Consider the following 15,467-nt stretch of genomic DNA (forward strand, 5'->3'; position numbering starts at 1 on the left):
TCCCGTGATTCAGCTGAGAAGGCTCACCATGAGCAGTTATCAGTTGGTGAAATCACAAACAGCGCATTCGAGCCATCATCTATGATGGCCAAGTGTGATCCTCGCCATGGAAAATACATGGCTTGCTGTCTCATGTACCGGGGTGATGTTGTGCCTAAAGATGTTAATGCAGCTGTGGGAATTATCAAGACCAAGCGCACTATTCAATTTGTTGACTGGTGCCCCACTGGTTTCAAGTGTGGAATCAATTACCAGCCTCCAACTGTTGTTCCTGGCGGTGATCTTGCCAAGGTTCAGAGGGCTGTGTGCATGATCTCCAATTCCACCAGTGTTGTTGAGGTCTTCTCTCGCATCGACCACAAATTTGACCTCATGTATGCCAAGAGGGCTTTTGTTCATTGGTATGTTGGTGAGGGTATGGAAGAGGGAGAGTTCTCTGAGGCTCGTGAAGATCTTGCTGCCCTGGAGAAAGATTATGAGGAAGTCGGTGCAGAGGCAACTGAAGAAGATGGTGATGAAGGAGAAGATTATTGATTAGAAGTTTGCACTGTTATGTTACTTTGTCTGTGTTGTTTTTTTTTTCCTCGTGCTCTGTGTATGGTAGTTCTTTTCGTGGAACTTGCCTTGTTCCGGTACTTTTGGAGCTTTATGTGAAGTTGTGAACATTTATTCGAAATTGCTTGGTAAACTTTTAGAGTTTTAAATGGATTTGGAAACGATTTTTTCATATCTCTGAAATTTTCGTGCTATTGCTTTCCCTGGAATAATTTTGGAACAAGATTGCAGAAAAACCTTTAATCACGAAGAGTTTCTTTGAGATTATTACTCAAATTGTCTCGGCTTTTTTCGGTTTATAAGTATTTTATAACCTTTTTCTATTCCTTCTTTCATTTTTTTTATTGCTACAAAGCATATAATTCTCGAAGAGTATTTTTGAGATTATTACTCAAACTATTTGAAATGATTACGAACCTTTTGCAAATGTTGTATGTATTTATATTAAGACCTATTTTAAAATAACTTTTTTTTCTCCTCTGCCCAGCTCTCTCACAAGAAATTCATGAATTGCAATTATTACGAGTGCGTAATAACCAACTAAGACAGAGTTGTTTAAACTTAGTAATAGGTAATTTTGAATTTAAGTTTTCTATGCAATTATGTTAACTTGGAGGGTTTGTCTTTGCATAAAACTTCAACATGACTTTTTTTTCCTCATGAAAAGTACTTATAATTTAGACCAAAAACTCACTAATTAAAATTAAGAATCAACAATCATTTTCGTTTTTGAATGTGTAAATCGTTAATAAATTTGTTACTAAAATATTAAAATTCAAAATTTAGTCCCCTAAAGTGAAAAAAGTGTGACAAATTTATTCGACCGTTAATTTTTACCTGTTGCCATTAATGTCAACGTGATGATACTGAATAGATTAGATAAAAATATCGGTTGAATAAATTAAACAAAAATGTCATAAGTTACCATTATTGGAGGGTTTTTTTTTTAACATTTTAGATGCTCTCTCCTCAAAATTCCCAATCTACACTCATTTCATTTATTTTGCCCAAAACACACCACTTCAATGTGCCTTTGTGGGAAGTTGGGTTTGGCCACCCTGACTTCCTGGACCCTTTTTTTTATATTATATTATATAAAATTATTTTTAATTAGTTTTAAAATTACTTATTTATTAAATTAATTTTTTTAATATTGTTTTTAAATTTTTTTAAAGAGAAATATACATATAAAAATAAATATAAAAATTGAATAAAATTATAGTACAATTTTTTAGTTACGTTGTATGTAATTTTTTAGTTAAATTTATGTTTTGTTAATGTTTTTCTGTTATGTTCGTTAATTAAAAAATAAGAAAATTAGTTAGTAGTATTAAAATAAATTAAAAAAATACCGTGAAAAAAATAATTGATACATTTGTCTTATACAACAGACATAAAATTTTAAAGTATAATAACTAAGATGATAGTCGAGAATAATGAAATATATTAAAAAATACAATTACAACGCAAATATGACAAAACTAATGATGATCTGAAATATGTTGCACAAGATACATGTCTTATTCTATTTTGATTACTGGTTTGTTAAAAATAATCAAAATTTCTATTGTACAAAATCGTTTCCAATAGTTGGATTGTGAATGTTCTTCTATAAATAAATTGTTAAACAAAAAGTATTATCATTTTTAATTAAATCTAATGACATAAACAAACTAATTATATTTAGTAAAATAATTATATTAAAAATTTTAAAATTTTTACTAAAATAAATATATTATTATACAAAATTCAGATTTTAAAACAAATATTCATCCAAAAAATATCTTAAATAAATTAAATAGTATAAAAAAATAATTATATTTAATAATATCATTTTCTTAATAACAAAATTAATTTAATCAACCCTTAAAAATTAATTTAATGATAAATAATTTTAAAACAAATTAAAAATAATTTTATATAATATAATATTTATATTTTATAATATTTTAATTTAACACATAAAAGGGTCAAGCAGGGAAGTAGGGGTGGCCAAACCGGACTTCCCACAAGGCATGCTGAAGTGGTGTATTTTGGGCAAAATAAATGAAATGGGTGTAGATTGTGAATTTTGAGAAGAGAGACCATGTAGAATGGTAAAAAACCCCATTATTGGACCTAAATATCAATCATTTTTTTTTGTTGGATAGAATGGTTATTATTTATCCGACCGTTAACTTTCGTCCATTATCATTAATAAAATAACTTACGTGACACATATGAACGAATTTGTCACTTGTCACAAAATTGACTGTGAACGTAATCATGTTGAATAGATTGGATGAAAATGTTAGTACGCTATTATTATTGGACCTAAATGTCAGTGATTTTTTGTTGGAGAAAAATGTTAGTATTTTTTTGGATGAACATGTTAGTAATTTTTATTTTGAACCAAAATATCAGTATGTTTTTGTTGGACAAAAATGTCAGTATGTTACTTTTTTTATTGGATCAGAATATCAGTAATTTTCTATTGTATCAAGATGTAATTTTTTATTGGACATAAATGTTAGTAATTTTTTGTTAAACCTAAATATAAGTATGTTTCTATTAGATTAATTTATTAGACCTCAAATGTTTATTACTAAAACAAATATACTAATATGATTATATAAAACGTTCAAAAATTAACACAAAACTGAAATATGATATAATATTAAACATTAAATAAGAGATTTCTTCTAATAAAATTTCAATTAACATCATCAAACACTTTTTTTTTAAGTATTTTATATTATTGTAAATTTTGAAACAAATTAAATAATATAAACATAAATATTTAAAAAACCACTTTTTTTAATAAAGCAAAATATATATATATATATAATTCCAAATGAAAGTATAAGAGACTTAAGATTGAAATATATTTATAAAGCAATTGTATATTAAATTTATCTTTAAATTTTTAATTTTTTTAATTATCATTTTAGTTTACATGAAATAAACGAGTACATTTGCATTCTAAATGATAACAAATGTAAATTTGTTAAAACTATTTATTTTTTTCTTTCTGTTTTTAGGTAATTTTTTTATATACAAGTATATTTTCTTCCTTAAAAAATATCCTTACAATCTTGTTTAAAATATAGTCGCAATTAAAACTTTTCATTCATTTCCAAGTTTGTTTAGTGTATATAATATCAGTTCCACAAATTCAATCTAAATGAGTCACACCTCTTGAGTTAGCAATAAAAAAATATAAATGATCATTTTTGTCCCTAAATATATAAATCGTTGACAATTCGTCCCTGTAAGATTAAAATTCAAAATTTGAGAAAAATTTACCCTAAAGTTATATTTTATCCTTAAATGAAACGAAATTTGAGCCCTAGCAAATTAATTTAATAGAAACATATTGATATTTATGTCCAACAAAAAATTAATGACATTTACGTCCTATAAAAAATTATTGACATTTTGATACAATGAAAAATTATTAATATTTTGGTCTAATAATATGGTAACTTACTGACATTTTTGTCAAATAGAAACATACTTGATCCAAAAAAATTACTGACATTTTGGTTCAAAAAAATCACTGTCATTTTCGTCCAATAAAAAATTACTGATATTTTTTTCCAACAACAAAAATTTATTGATATTTAGGTTCAATAATGATAATTTATTGACATCTTCGTCAAATCTATTTAATATTTTCGTCTCTTTGTGTCACATAGGTTATTTTTATTAACGGTAACTGACGGAAGTTAATGGTTAGATAAATTTATCACTCTTTTTATACTTTCGAAGACTAAATTTTGAATTTTAATCTTTCAGAAATGAATTTGTCAGTAATTTACACAGACAAAAATAACTATTTATCCTTCCATTAAATTAGACAACTCTAACCTTTTATCACTAAACCATACTTAAATTGTGTTTGAAATTTGAATGTTTCTAACACCAAAGATATCACAGACCTTCATTGAAAGTTATTTATTATTTGTAATTTTTATATCTTTTGAAATTTGTTCATCTCCCACACTCAGTGAATAAGCTTAAACATGCATTTAATTATGAATATTTTTACAAAATATTATTAATATGACATAATCAGATAAATGTCAGCTAAATATTTTATATTAATATTATGGTTAGAAAAAAAACACATAAAAAAAAAATGATGTTATTCCTGGCACGTGAGTTGTGCGAATATATAAGCAGTTTTTCACATATAGGTAGCTCCTATTGTTTCTTACCCCTTCAAAGCCAAAACAGAACAAAAAAGAGTCAAGCGGCGAGCAATGGCGACATCGCTGGTGCGATCGGGTTTTCTTCGTAGCGCCCTACGAGGAAGAGCTCGTAGCTCTCAGGTTCCCAAGCGAAACTTTGCTTCCTCTGGTCATCACGATGATGCATGTTAGTGCCCCATTCTCTCTCTCTCTCTCTCTCTCTCTCTCTCTCTCTCTCTCTCTCTCTCTCTCTTTCATCTAACCCTATTTATTTTAGGGTTTTAATAATTATATCTCCCGCATTAGGTTAGGTTTGTTTCACGAATCTGTATGGTTTGCGCGCGGAAGCGTGTCGCGCATTAGGTCAATTTTGGTTCCGAAAGGGTTTGTGGATTTGGGAGATTAGTTCCCTTTGATATAAGATTAAAAAAATTTGCGCATAGTTGTTTTTTACTTTTAACTTGAATTGTTATGCGTTCGTATTTTTTTTTTTTTTTGTTGAAACGGATTTGTAATTTGTAATTCCTCACTGCTGAAATGGATTTGCGAATTGATTTGGCTTCTATGTTTGTTTGAATGTTCAAGCGCTTTTATTAGAAAAAATGATAGATTAATATTATTTTTTCTTTCCATTATTTGGATTTCAAATTCTAGTTTTAAATCCGATACTGACGTTGTGATTGACTTGGTGGATTTAACCTCAACGGATTTGTATTTGCATTGCTATATAATCGACACTTCATTCAGATTAATCGAGCAAAGTAATAGTATGATTTTGCGTCACACCTCATCACCTTAATAGATTAAGATTTTAGTTCTGATATATTCTCTTTCAAATATGTTCCTTGCTTTTAATAATTTCATGTAGCTTCTTTTTCAGGTTGAGATTGATAGATTTTCTCTAGTCACCTATATTGTACTTTGCATGATTTCTATTTGAATGTTTTGTGTGTTTCTTTTAATTATTAATCTTATCATTTTTTTTTCTCTCCAGATGAGACGGCCAAATGGGAGAAGATTACATATTTAGGCATTGTTGGTTGCACCGGTTTAGCCGTTTATAATCTATCAAAGGGCCACCCGCACTTCAAAGAACCTCCTGTGAGTTTTCGTTTCTACGCATCTGCAGTTATTTGTTATTGTTACTATGGATTCGTTTTCTATCTTTTCTCCATTGCATGTTCGAGTATACTTGGTTTGTATTAGTAAAACAAAAGTTTAATTTTTATTTATTTTTACTTTTCTGTGCAGGCATACCCATATTTGCATATCCGCAATAAGGAATTCCCCTGGGGTACGTGTCTTTAATTTTATGCTTTGATATCTATAATATACAGTGTTCCCCAGATGTAATTCCCCCAAAATCATTCCACTAATTATTTGTATTGATTGGATTTTTTTTCTTCTAGTTCCTTACTTCCTTTAGTGGTGGAAGATCTTTTTAGTTTATAATGTTGCAGCTGTTTGTATGGTTATTTTTGAGTTTTGACATTTATTGAGTGAAGGGTTGCTGTCTGTTGTTGATTAGCAGGTCCCGATGGACTATTTGAAACGAAGCACCACGACGAGCATTAATGGTTTAATGAAGGTATTTGTGACACCGGTGGGCTTTGGATTTGTCAATGTTCAAGAAATAGTGATGATTATTGTGGTTTTTGAAATGTGATCTAGAACTTGCACTTGACAACGTTAGTTTGTCATGTTTTTATGTCATGTTCGTTCGTATGGTTGAGGAACAAAATAAAATTGTCAAACAATATGATGCTTCTTCCTAGCCGATTCTTGTTCAATAAGATTTTTAAAGAAAATGATCTTAAGACCCCTGATTTTTATCATTTTCTCATCTCTCTAGTTTTTGTTGTTTCGATTGTGGTGTTTTTGGGAATAGGTAGGTATTTAGCATCACCCGTCCACAAGACGATCTTAGCTATTGCTTCGATTTTAAAGTTAAGGAATTCATTTTAGTAATTGAAGGAAGATTCGAATTTTTAAAATAATTAATTGCGGTAATTGTTTTTACCAGACATTTTAACATCTGGACATGAGTAATTTTTATGGCACTATAATCTTCCGTCATTATTAAATTTGACTAAATAGAAATCTTCCTTAAAAATAATTTGTATTTGATGTGAGCAAGTGATGTATTTATTTATCTAAAGTCTACTATAATTTTAATTTAATTTAGTGAACTATGTACTAATTTATTATTTAGTTTTTAAAAGTTTTATTGAAGTTTTTTTTTTCTTTCAATCTGCTATCTAACAAATTTGATGTCTTATCGCAACTATCAAACATTACACGGCCCTTCTCTTCATGTAGACAAAACTATTGGCCAAAGAAATATTATCATTTTCCATAAATTGTGAGTTAACGATAAAGTTTTTATGGACATGGACAAATAAGAAACCCAAATCTTTGTTCCAAAACAGAACAATTTCGTAATTTTCATTGATGAGACGATGGGCTTTTGTATCAAAGGATAGCAGGACAATCTACGTTCAACCTGTGTAGTTTGTATGTTTCATAAAATACTAGGAGCTGAATATGAGTTATCTGCGCACAACACTAAATTTATAACTTAGTACAAATGAGTTAGCTGTTTGTACATGTAGAAATTGCTGTGAGCTATATATGAAGATGAAAATATCAAAATCTCACTGTGAATGATAGTGTCAATGCAACTTTGTCATAGCTGAAACATTGAAACAATGGTCTTCACCTTAACAGCTACCCAATACATGGTATATGCTTAATCCGTTCTCCTGCTCCAAATGGAAAACTTTAGCGTATAAAATAAAAGATCATTGGAAAAAAAAAAGATCATTCCACCAACTCATCAAAAGAATAGAGATTAAGACAAGTTAATAGATTAAATTGACATCCTAACCGATAACTGTTGTGCCATGTGCTATTGATGTTATCTTTTCGCCCAAAAGAAAGAATGTTATTTTTTCAGCATCTTACAAATAACAGGCAATACTAACATTAAAATATCAAACATTTAAAGGTATAATGTTGATAAAGAAAGAAGAAAAGGAAGGAGCGATCATAGGTTCAGATTTCTCTGGCTAACAAAAACTAATATAATAATAATTTAACATTTGTTAATAAAAATAACTATACCAATCATTTAAAAAAAATTAAAAAATTACTATACAATTAAAATTTGACATTTTAGCATGCAGCCGTTATGATAGCTCTATCATCCTTCTATTCTGTTAGTTGTAGAGGTGTCATCTAGTTGGAGAAAGACGAACTGCCTAGCTTGTCTGCAATTGAACTCTTTCTGATTTTTGACTCAAGTATCAATATATCATCACGTGTTAGTGTCAATTGTCAAAAATATCCGAGGCTCAACCAAGTCACGGAAGTAAGAAAAGACAAAAAAGAAAACAAAGATAAAAGAAGTCCAAATTTTAAAAAAGATGTAAGAAATGGATAAGTGTTAACTCCATGACAAGTGATTTGATGTTCCCTCATGATATGAAAGCCTATGTAAGGTGAAAACTCGTTCTCTTTACACCAGCTATTGTTATAAGCAGTAATGTCTCGTGGGGAAGATTTTTCCGGTTTCCTTTCCATATTTTGGGAATGTGAAAATCATAATAAGCTCATTCATTGATAGCTTGAAAAAGCAGAAGTAATATTGGAGTGTTACCATTCACGACTAAAATGAAAAAAAAGAAGCTATGTATTCACAGTAAAAAATAAAATTCACAGTAAAAAATATAATTTTATATTATAATTCAATCATAAATAATTATTAATGTGATTTTAAAATTAATATTATAAAAGTTAACAATCAATCATAAATAATTACTAATGTAATTTTTAAATTAATATTATAAAAATTAACAATCTTATTATATGTGATAATTAGTAAATGAATAACAATAAAAAATAATAAATAACTCTTTTTCTTTATTTTATAAATAAATGCTTCATACACTCCACGATGAGTTATGATTTTATTTTGTACACTCTTGATCATTTTCGAGTTCAAAATTATTACATTAAACACTATAAATTATTTATATGGTATATTCCAAACCATTTTTTCTCTAAATCCTATAGTTTGACATGATTAATGATTCATGACTCAAACAAGGGATTCGTGATTTAAATTTTGATGCACTACCCTTTGCAAAGTCTATAATAAGAAAAAGGTCAATACTAAAAGAGAAGGAACTTTGCTTTGATGATATTTTAGACGTCATAATTATTGCTTACATAAAAGGGTTCAGGTTACATATGAATAATAGCAAATGATTTATACAAATAGAACTCTAGGTCTTTCTAAATTCTTAATCTGACCCTGTGTAAAGCAAAAAACTTGATAGCATAATATCCAACTAAAGAAACAATACATGGCACAACAAAAATAGAAAAAAAGAAGTAGGATCAAAAGAAGCTTGATACAATTACTCTATCTGAATTATCACTCAGCAGCAGTAACCTCAATGTTATTGTTTTCTGCATTGGATTGTGGTAGAGTTCCCAAATCCACGCGAGATTCTTTATCCTCCTGAGTGATTGAATGATCAGAACTTCCTTGATCATTCAAGTTAGAATTGCTATCTCCGCCGGAGTGTGCAGATTCCTCCTCTTTTTGTGACTCCACTGTTTCGTTTTGAGCACCACCTTCATTTTCACTTGTCTTACTCTCAACAGTGGCCTCATTGTTGCCCTGTCCCGCATCAGCATTGTTTTGTGCTTCATGACTAGCATTCCCATTGTCATTTGCATTTTCATTGCTGTTAGAGCCATTCTGGTTAGCATCACTGCTGTTATCCGAGTTTGAGGATCCCTCTTTGTTGTTTTGATCAGATGAAGTATCTGACTGGCTAGCATTGTTATCTGAGTTTGAGGATCCCTCTTTGTTGTTTTGATCAGATGAAGTATCTGATTGGCTAGCATTGTTATCTGAGTTTGAGGATCCTTCTTTGTTTTGCTCGGATGAAGTATAGGACTGGCTAGCATCTTTATTGTCATTAGCACTTCCATCACTGTTTTTGTTGCTTTGATCAGAGTTTTCATTGTCATTCTGAGCAGAGTCAGTGTTACTTTCTAGATTCAAGGATTCATCTTTCTTTTGTTCTGAGGAAGTATCAGAGGAAGTGAGTTGAACATCTTGGCTAGAATCTTTATTGTCATTGTTGGATGACGCAACATTTCCTTCTTGGACATAATTGTTGCTGGTGTTTTCGTCCTGAGCAGAATTAGTCGAGGTGTCCTTGTTCTTGTCTTCACCGTTCGTTGCATTGCTGTCATGTGTCTCAGCCTTCTCTTCCGAGGCATCTGAGTTAGAAGAAGAATCTTCAGTTTTTTGTGTCGTACTCCGCGCATTGGAGTCCTCTACCTTGGAGTTATCTTCATTTTCCAATGCTTCAGTTGTATGAGTTTCTACACCGGATTCCTCTACCTTTGTGGGGTTATTCTGCTCTTGCTGCTGCCATTTTGACTCCGATGTAACACTTTTCTGTGAATCATTCTCTGACTGTGTCTGATTTTCATTTCCTTGGCTGTTTGTTGTTGTGACAGTAGAATCAGCCACTTCTGTAGTTTCAGTACCATTTTTCTGAGACTCAAACTCATTCTTTTCCTTTTTGTCAGATTCTTCTTCTGTCTTGGAACTTTCATCCGAGGTGTCGTCTTGTGATTTATTGTCTACAGCACTAGAGGCATTATCTCCTGCATAATTTTCCTCTCGATGCTCTTCCTCAATTTTCCCCCCATCCTGAGCCTGATTCTCAGATGAAGTCTCTTCCTGAATCTTGCCATGTTCTTCTTTCTCAGCTTCTCTTTGATTGCTCTCATCTGTCATTTCTTTACTATCTTGCTCATGATTTTCCTCCCCATTGTTCTTCCCTTCAGTTTCATTCTCCTTATCTTTATTCTCTTCATTCTCCTTCACTGTATTGTCACTCTCCTTGTTATCCATACTGTCATTCTCCTGCTCAGTCTTTTCTTCTGTATTCTCTCCAGTTTCTTTGTCCTTCCCTTCACTTTTGTTCTCCTCATTCTCCTTCAATGTACTCTCACTCTCTTTGTTGTCTATATTGTCATTCTCTTCACCCAATTTCTCATTATGCTGTTCTCCTTCCACTTGTGTCAATGCATTTTCAGAATTTTCTTCAGTTTCTTGGTCTACCGAATCCTGTTTATGCTCAGAATTCTCTTCATTGTCATTTTGCTCATGCTTTAGTACCTCATCTTGCACACCGCTAACATCGTCGAGTTTGTGTTGCTCTTCTTGCTTATTTTCTTCTTGTTCTTCTTCCTCATCCTCTTCCTTGTGCCTTGCATCTACCACGGAAGTTTCCTCCACGCGAGGATGGAGGTCCTTCCTCCCGAACTTGACAACCTCACTGGTAGTTTTTGTGCTTTCTACATAGGATGATTTCTTCTCCTTAGAGTGTTTGAGTTGGTAAACCAGCCAGATACAAACTCCAAGCAGAACACATAACTGTAGAGCATGCTTCACCTTGAAGCCTTTGGATCTTTGACTCCTTCTGGGAGATAACCTGAACATTCTGGAAATTCCTCACTATCCAAAATTTTACTTCTTTCCAATATAACCTGCTCATATGAAGATTAAACTCCATAAGGGACTCTCAAATTCACAAATAGCAACTCAACAACACAACTGATAAGAAAGAACTAGGCAAAGGAAGAAAACAAAAACTACAAATTTAAAGCTTGATCTATGTATTAATATTTTAATCAGTGGAACTAGTGATATTAAATCACACAAGGTTTATAAAATACATGGCCACGTCTGCAAGCTACTCATCAACAAATCATAAAAACACCATTTTGAAAAGTATTAAGATTATGCATTCAAATCCTAATTTCAATTTAACAGCAGAGGAAGATAGAAAAAGCAACATCACAACTAAGATAACATACTAATATCCGGTAGCCAAATCTAGATCAACAAAAGAACATGTGTGCAACAAGAAACAAAAATAAAACAAATGATAATGTATGACACTCTCAAAACGCATTCACACATGTACCCAGATCTAGAATGGTTTCTCTAAAAAACATCACAACTAAGATAGCAGATATTACAAATGGTAAAAGCGCACACATGACATTACATGCATACATACCCGAAGCAAACTGAGATACTCAGTATTCAACAAAAAAGTGTCCTTCTTTTCTGGGGTGAAACAGTGCTTACAAGAAGCAGTTGCGTAGCATGCTCTTCCTCTATACTTGAGAATGAATAAGGGATCACAAAAGACTTGTGTTTTGGAGTTTTTTTCTCACTGGATCTGATCCCTTCCCTGCAACAGGAATGGAAAGCAGATTTAACAATAATTTGTCACTGAAAAACTGGCAAATGGCAATATCAGGCATCTCTAACTTATTTATAGTGAAATCAACAACGGATCTGAAACACAAAATTTATATTATTATATCGTTATATAATTATATATGGTCGGTCGATTCTTTTAAGTAAAATTTTATATTTAAATTTTGTGAATGAAAAAATAGATTAGAAGGAGATGGAGATTAGTAATATAGTAAAAAAATAATTATATATTAGATAGGTTAATTTTGTTTAACTGTTTTGTCACTCAAAGTTAAAAAAACTCAAGATTGAGGCTAAAACGACGGTGTCTTTGATACAAATAAGGACCAGCTCATGCGTACAGGGGAGAAAGCACTAGGCACTTGGTGGATCCAAATCCGACACGTGACGTTCCGCGAATCCCGACCGTTGACGACGTCGGTTATGCTCTTCCAATCGTCTGATTCAATCAACATACCAAGAAAAACCGTTTTTGTAATAATTGTCTTAAGATAAAATACTAATGTTTCATCTTTGTCACTTTGCCAAAGTAGTAAGATAGGGTTGAAGTCGAAGCTGGTTACTTCCAGTCTCCGGCGCCTGCTGGCAAAATCAACCCACCACCGTCGTGACTCAAATCGCTTTATCTGGTGGCAGTACCCGGTAACCGCCAGTTTTTTTTTTGTTATTTTTTTATTTAAGATATGTTTATCTTAAAATTTAATACTAATTCTTCGAAATTCAAAAATTCATCTAAGGAATTGATTTATTTTTACAAATGTTTTTCATACATACAATTTGAATATTGAATCTATCCATTAGGTGGAGTTAAATCAGTTTGTGACAAATGACTTTAATGGGATTAAGAGTTAATTTTATAATTGGTATAAAGAATTGAAACTCCTAAAATATCTTAGGATTCCAATGAAATATCAAAGAACTTAATTATAATAGTTATCGGAAAAGGATCTCAAGCGGACTTTTAACCCTCCCCCTCCCTTAATACCTTTTGTGTAAATATGAAAAAAAATTAAAAATGTTATTGAAAGAAAATATATAAGAAAAAAATTTAAATATATTTTTAATCCTTAATAAATATTCAAATTTTTTATTTATTTTCTAATATATTTTTTTGCATTGAAGTTCTAATAAAACAATAATTTTACTTTTGATCCTTGATATTTTATTTGTTTTTGATAAATTAATAAATTTTGTATTTATTCCTTAATAAATTAATGAGTTTTGTTTTAATTCTAAATAATTATAAATGATTTTTTTTTATCAAGAAGCAAATACAAAATTCACTAATTTATCAGACACTAAACAAAAAAATCAAGGATAAAAAAAATTATTGTTTTATTAATAATTCAATGTAAAAAAAAGTTATTAAAAAACAAATATAAAAATTAAATATTTATTAAGGATAAAAACATATTTAAGACTAAAAAAATATATTTTTGAGTTGATGTTTACTTAAAAGTTTTTTAGTAGTAGTTCATAATTTTAATTTTATCCATAAAATTAATAATAAATATTTTTTAAATTTATTATTTATTAAATAATTATTTATTAGAAGTAAAATATTTAAATAGTTATGTAAAAAAAAATAACCCCTTTAATACACTCTAGATCCGTCCCTTTAAAAAAAAAAATCTGAATATTGAATCTCTTATTATTTACCAATTATGTTAATTTAAACATTTCCATTCATGAAATTAGTAATGGAGTTTAATATGCATGCATTAGTTATAAATTAGAATAGTTTTATTTTTAAGATAATTATTGTAAAAAATTATATATAATTAAATAGTAATGTAAAAATGGCATTGATTATTGACCATGAAAAGGTAATGGTTCTATTTACAACATTGATTTATTTTTTTGAGATGTTAAAACCATTTAATGTGTACTCAACCATGAAATGAATCTACTGGCTACTACCTATGTAATCAGCTGAAAATTATGCTATATCAAATGTTTGATAACAAAATATTAACCTGATAATTCATAATACTTTTCTTATGTAATAGTATGTGGTTAATGTCTTGAGAATCTTCCGTGGCAGCTAGCGTATCAGACGATTGGGTTGCAATAAATTACTACTAACTTCTGTCTGCTGTGGATCTTAATTTTCTTTCAGTATTCAAACTTTGTGGCTGCTCACACGTTTTACTTATCATTATATTTTTAGTGGAAAACACATGCCCTCCCCAAGTGGGTAGGCAGTGTTAAATAGACAATGTTAAATTGTTAATATGCTTCTTAAGCCCAATGAGATTGGTCTACTGGAATAGAATATACAAGGTCTCATTTCTAACAAGATTCATGTTGGATTTTTAACTGATTTCTTTGAATTGATTTTTTTTTTTTGAATTGGAAAACTTCTTGTACTTAGAATTGGAGATTCATTCCCTTATTTTATAATTTATTCTGAAAAAGTCAACTTTTGCAAAAACTAATTTTATTAACAATAGGAGGAGAAGATGGTTCTTTAAACTTAAACGATAGACAAGTGAGCCAGTCAAGGAAAAATTGATAGTAAAGGATGATGAACTTAATAAATACTAACAAATAATAGGATTATACAACAAAATAGGTAGATAATAACAAAATAGAAAGAAAGTGGAAAATAAATTTTATTATTAAAATAATGACATTCGAAATTAAATTAATTGTTAGAATGCAAGCATGTATTAGTTTGAAATGAAGGAGTTCAGATTTTTCAATATATATAGTCTTAAGGTTTGATTATCATATTTACTTGTATGATGTTAAAAACAAATGTAGATAGAGATGTATCTACTGTAGTATTTTAGCATGTCTCAAAAGATTAGTCTTGCGGGAGAATATTGAGAAAAAAATTAAAAAAGTTGATAGAATGCATATGAAAGTGACATAAAAGCAATAAATTAAAATGAAGTTATTTTAATTATTTTCATTTTTAAAAATTATATTTCTTATAATATCCTGATACAATTCTTCAAGTAAAAAAAAAACTAAAATAGTATTAAGTCACATTAAATTCTTTGATTTTTCAACCAATCAAAACACTCTCCACTTGTCTCTATTTGAATAACAAATTTGTTGAGAACATCTTTAATACTGGATCTTGAGGATAGGTCTTAAGCTGGAAGATTTGATTTTTCCTAGATCCAACAATAAAGCATCCCTCAAAATCTTCATGTTGGAGATCCAAGATTTGATCTTTTTCTAGATCCAACAATAAAGCATCCCTCAAAATCTTCATGTTGGAGATCCAATTCTTGGGGAATAACTCTGGAGATTCACACACTTTTCAATTTTTTTTATTGCTCATTTGATAATAGTAAAACACGGTGAGAAAAATGAGAGAATAAACAGTTGATAGCACAGAGGAAGGAGATGAAGAACAAAAAAAAAACAACAAAAGATCCATGAAACAACAACAACAACATTAGATC

The 15,467-nt window shown here is 30.0% G+C and overlaps 3 protein-coding genes across 4 annotated transcripts in view; 2 read left to right on the forward strand and 1 right to left on the reverse strand.

Annotated features, from left to right (window-relative positions):
* Positions 1 to 727, forward strand: part of LOC100789289 (tubulin alpha-3 chain) — a gene marked incomplete in the record, with an annotated part of 2,771 nt that extends 2,044 nt beyond the window's left edge. Inside the window, 1 exon segment of the mRNA XM_014769864.2 lies at positions 14 to 727. Coding sequence (XP_014625350.1) covers positions 14 to 534 — 521 coding nt within the window.
* Positions 728 to 4,738: 4,011 nt separating this feature from the next.
* Positions 4,739 to 6,535, forward strand: LOC100499808 (uncharacterized). 2 transcript variants are annotated; one of them, XM_006600069.4, is made up of 4 exons: positions 4,739 to 4,914; positions 5,722 to 5,828; positions 5,979 to 6,021; positions 6,256 to 6,535. In XM_006600069.4, exons 1-4 carry the CDS (start codon positions 4,800 to 4,802, stop codon positions 6,300 to 6,302), a joined length of 312 nt encoding a protein of 103 aa, XP_006600132.1. In that variant the 5' UTR covers positions 4,739 to 4,799; the 3' UTR covers positions 6,303 to 6,535.
* A 2,386-nt stretch (positions 6,536 to 8,921) lies between these two features.
* Positions 8,922 to 12,328, reverse strand: LOC102662136 (uncharacterized protein DDB_G0290685). The gene is made up of 2 exons (XM_006600838.4): positions 11,843 to 12,328; positions 8,922 to 11,306 (listed from the first exon to the last, which is right to left on the reverse strand). Exon 2 carries the CDS (start codon positions 11,257 to 11,259, stop codon positions 9,166 to 9,168), a length of 2,094 nt encoding a protein of 697 aa, XP_006600901.1. The 5' UTR covers positions 11,260 to 11,306; positions 11,843 to 12,328; the 3' UTR covers positions 8,922 to 9,165.
* Between the last annotated feature and the right edge of the window lie 3,139 nt (positions 12,329 to 15,467).

This window comes from Glycine max, chromosome 17 (genome assembly GCF_000004515.6).
Source record: "Glycine max cultivar Williams 82 chromosome 17, Glycine_max_v4.0, whole genome shotgun sequence".
NCBI lineage: Eukaryota > Viridiplantae > Streptophyta > Magnoliopsida > Fabales > Fabaceae > Glycine > Glycine max.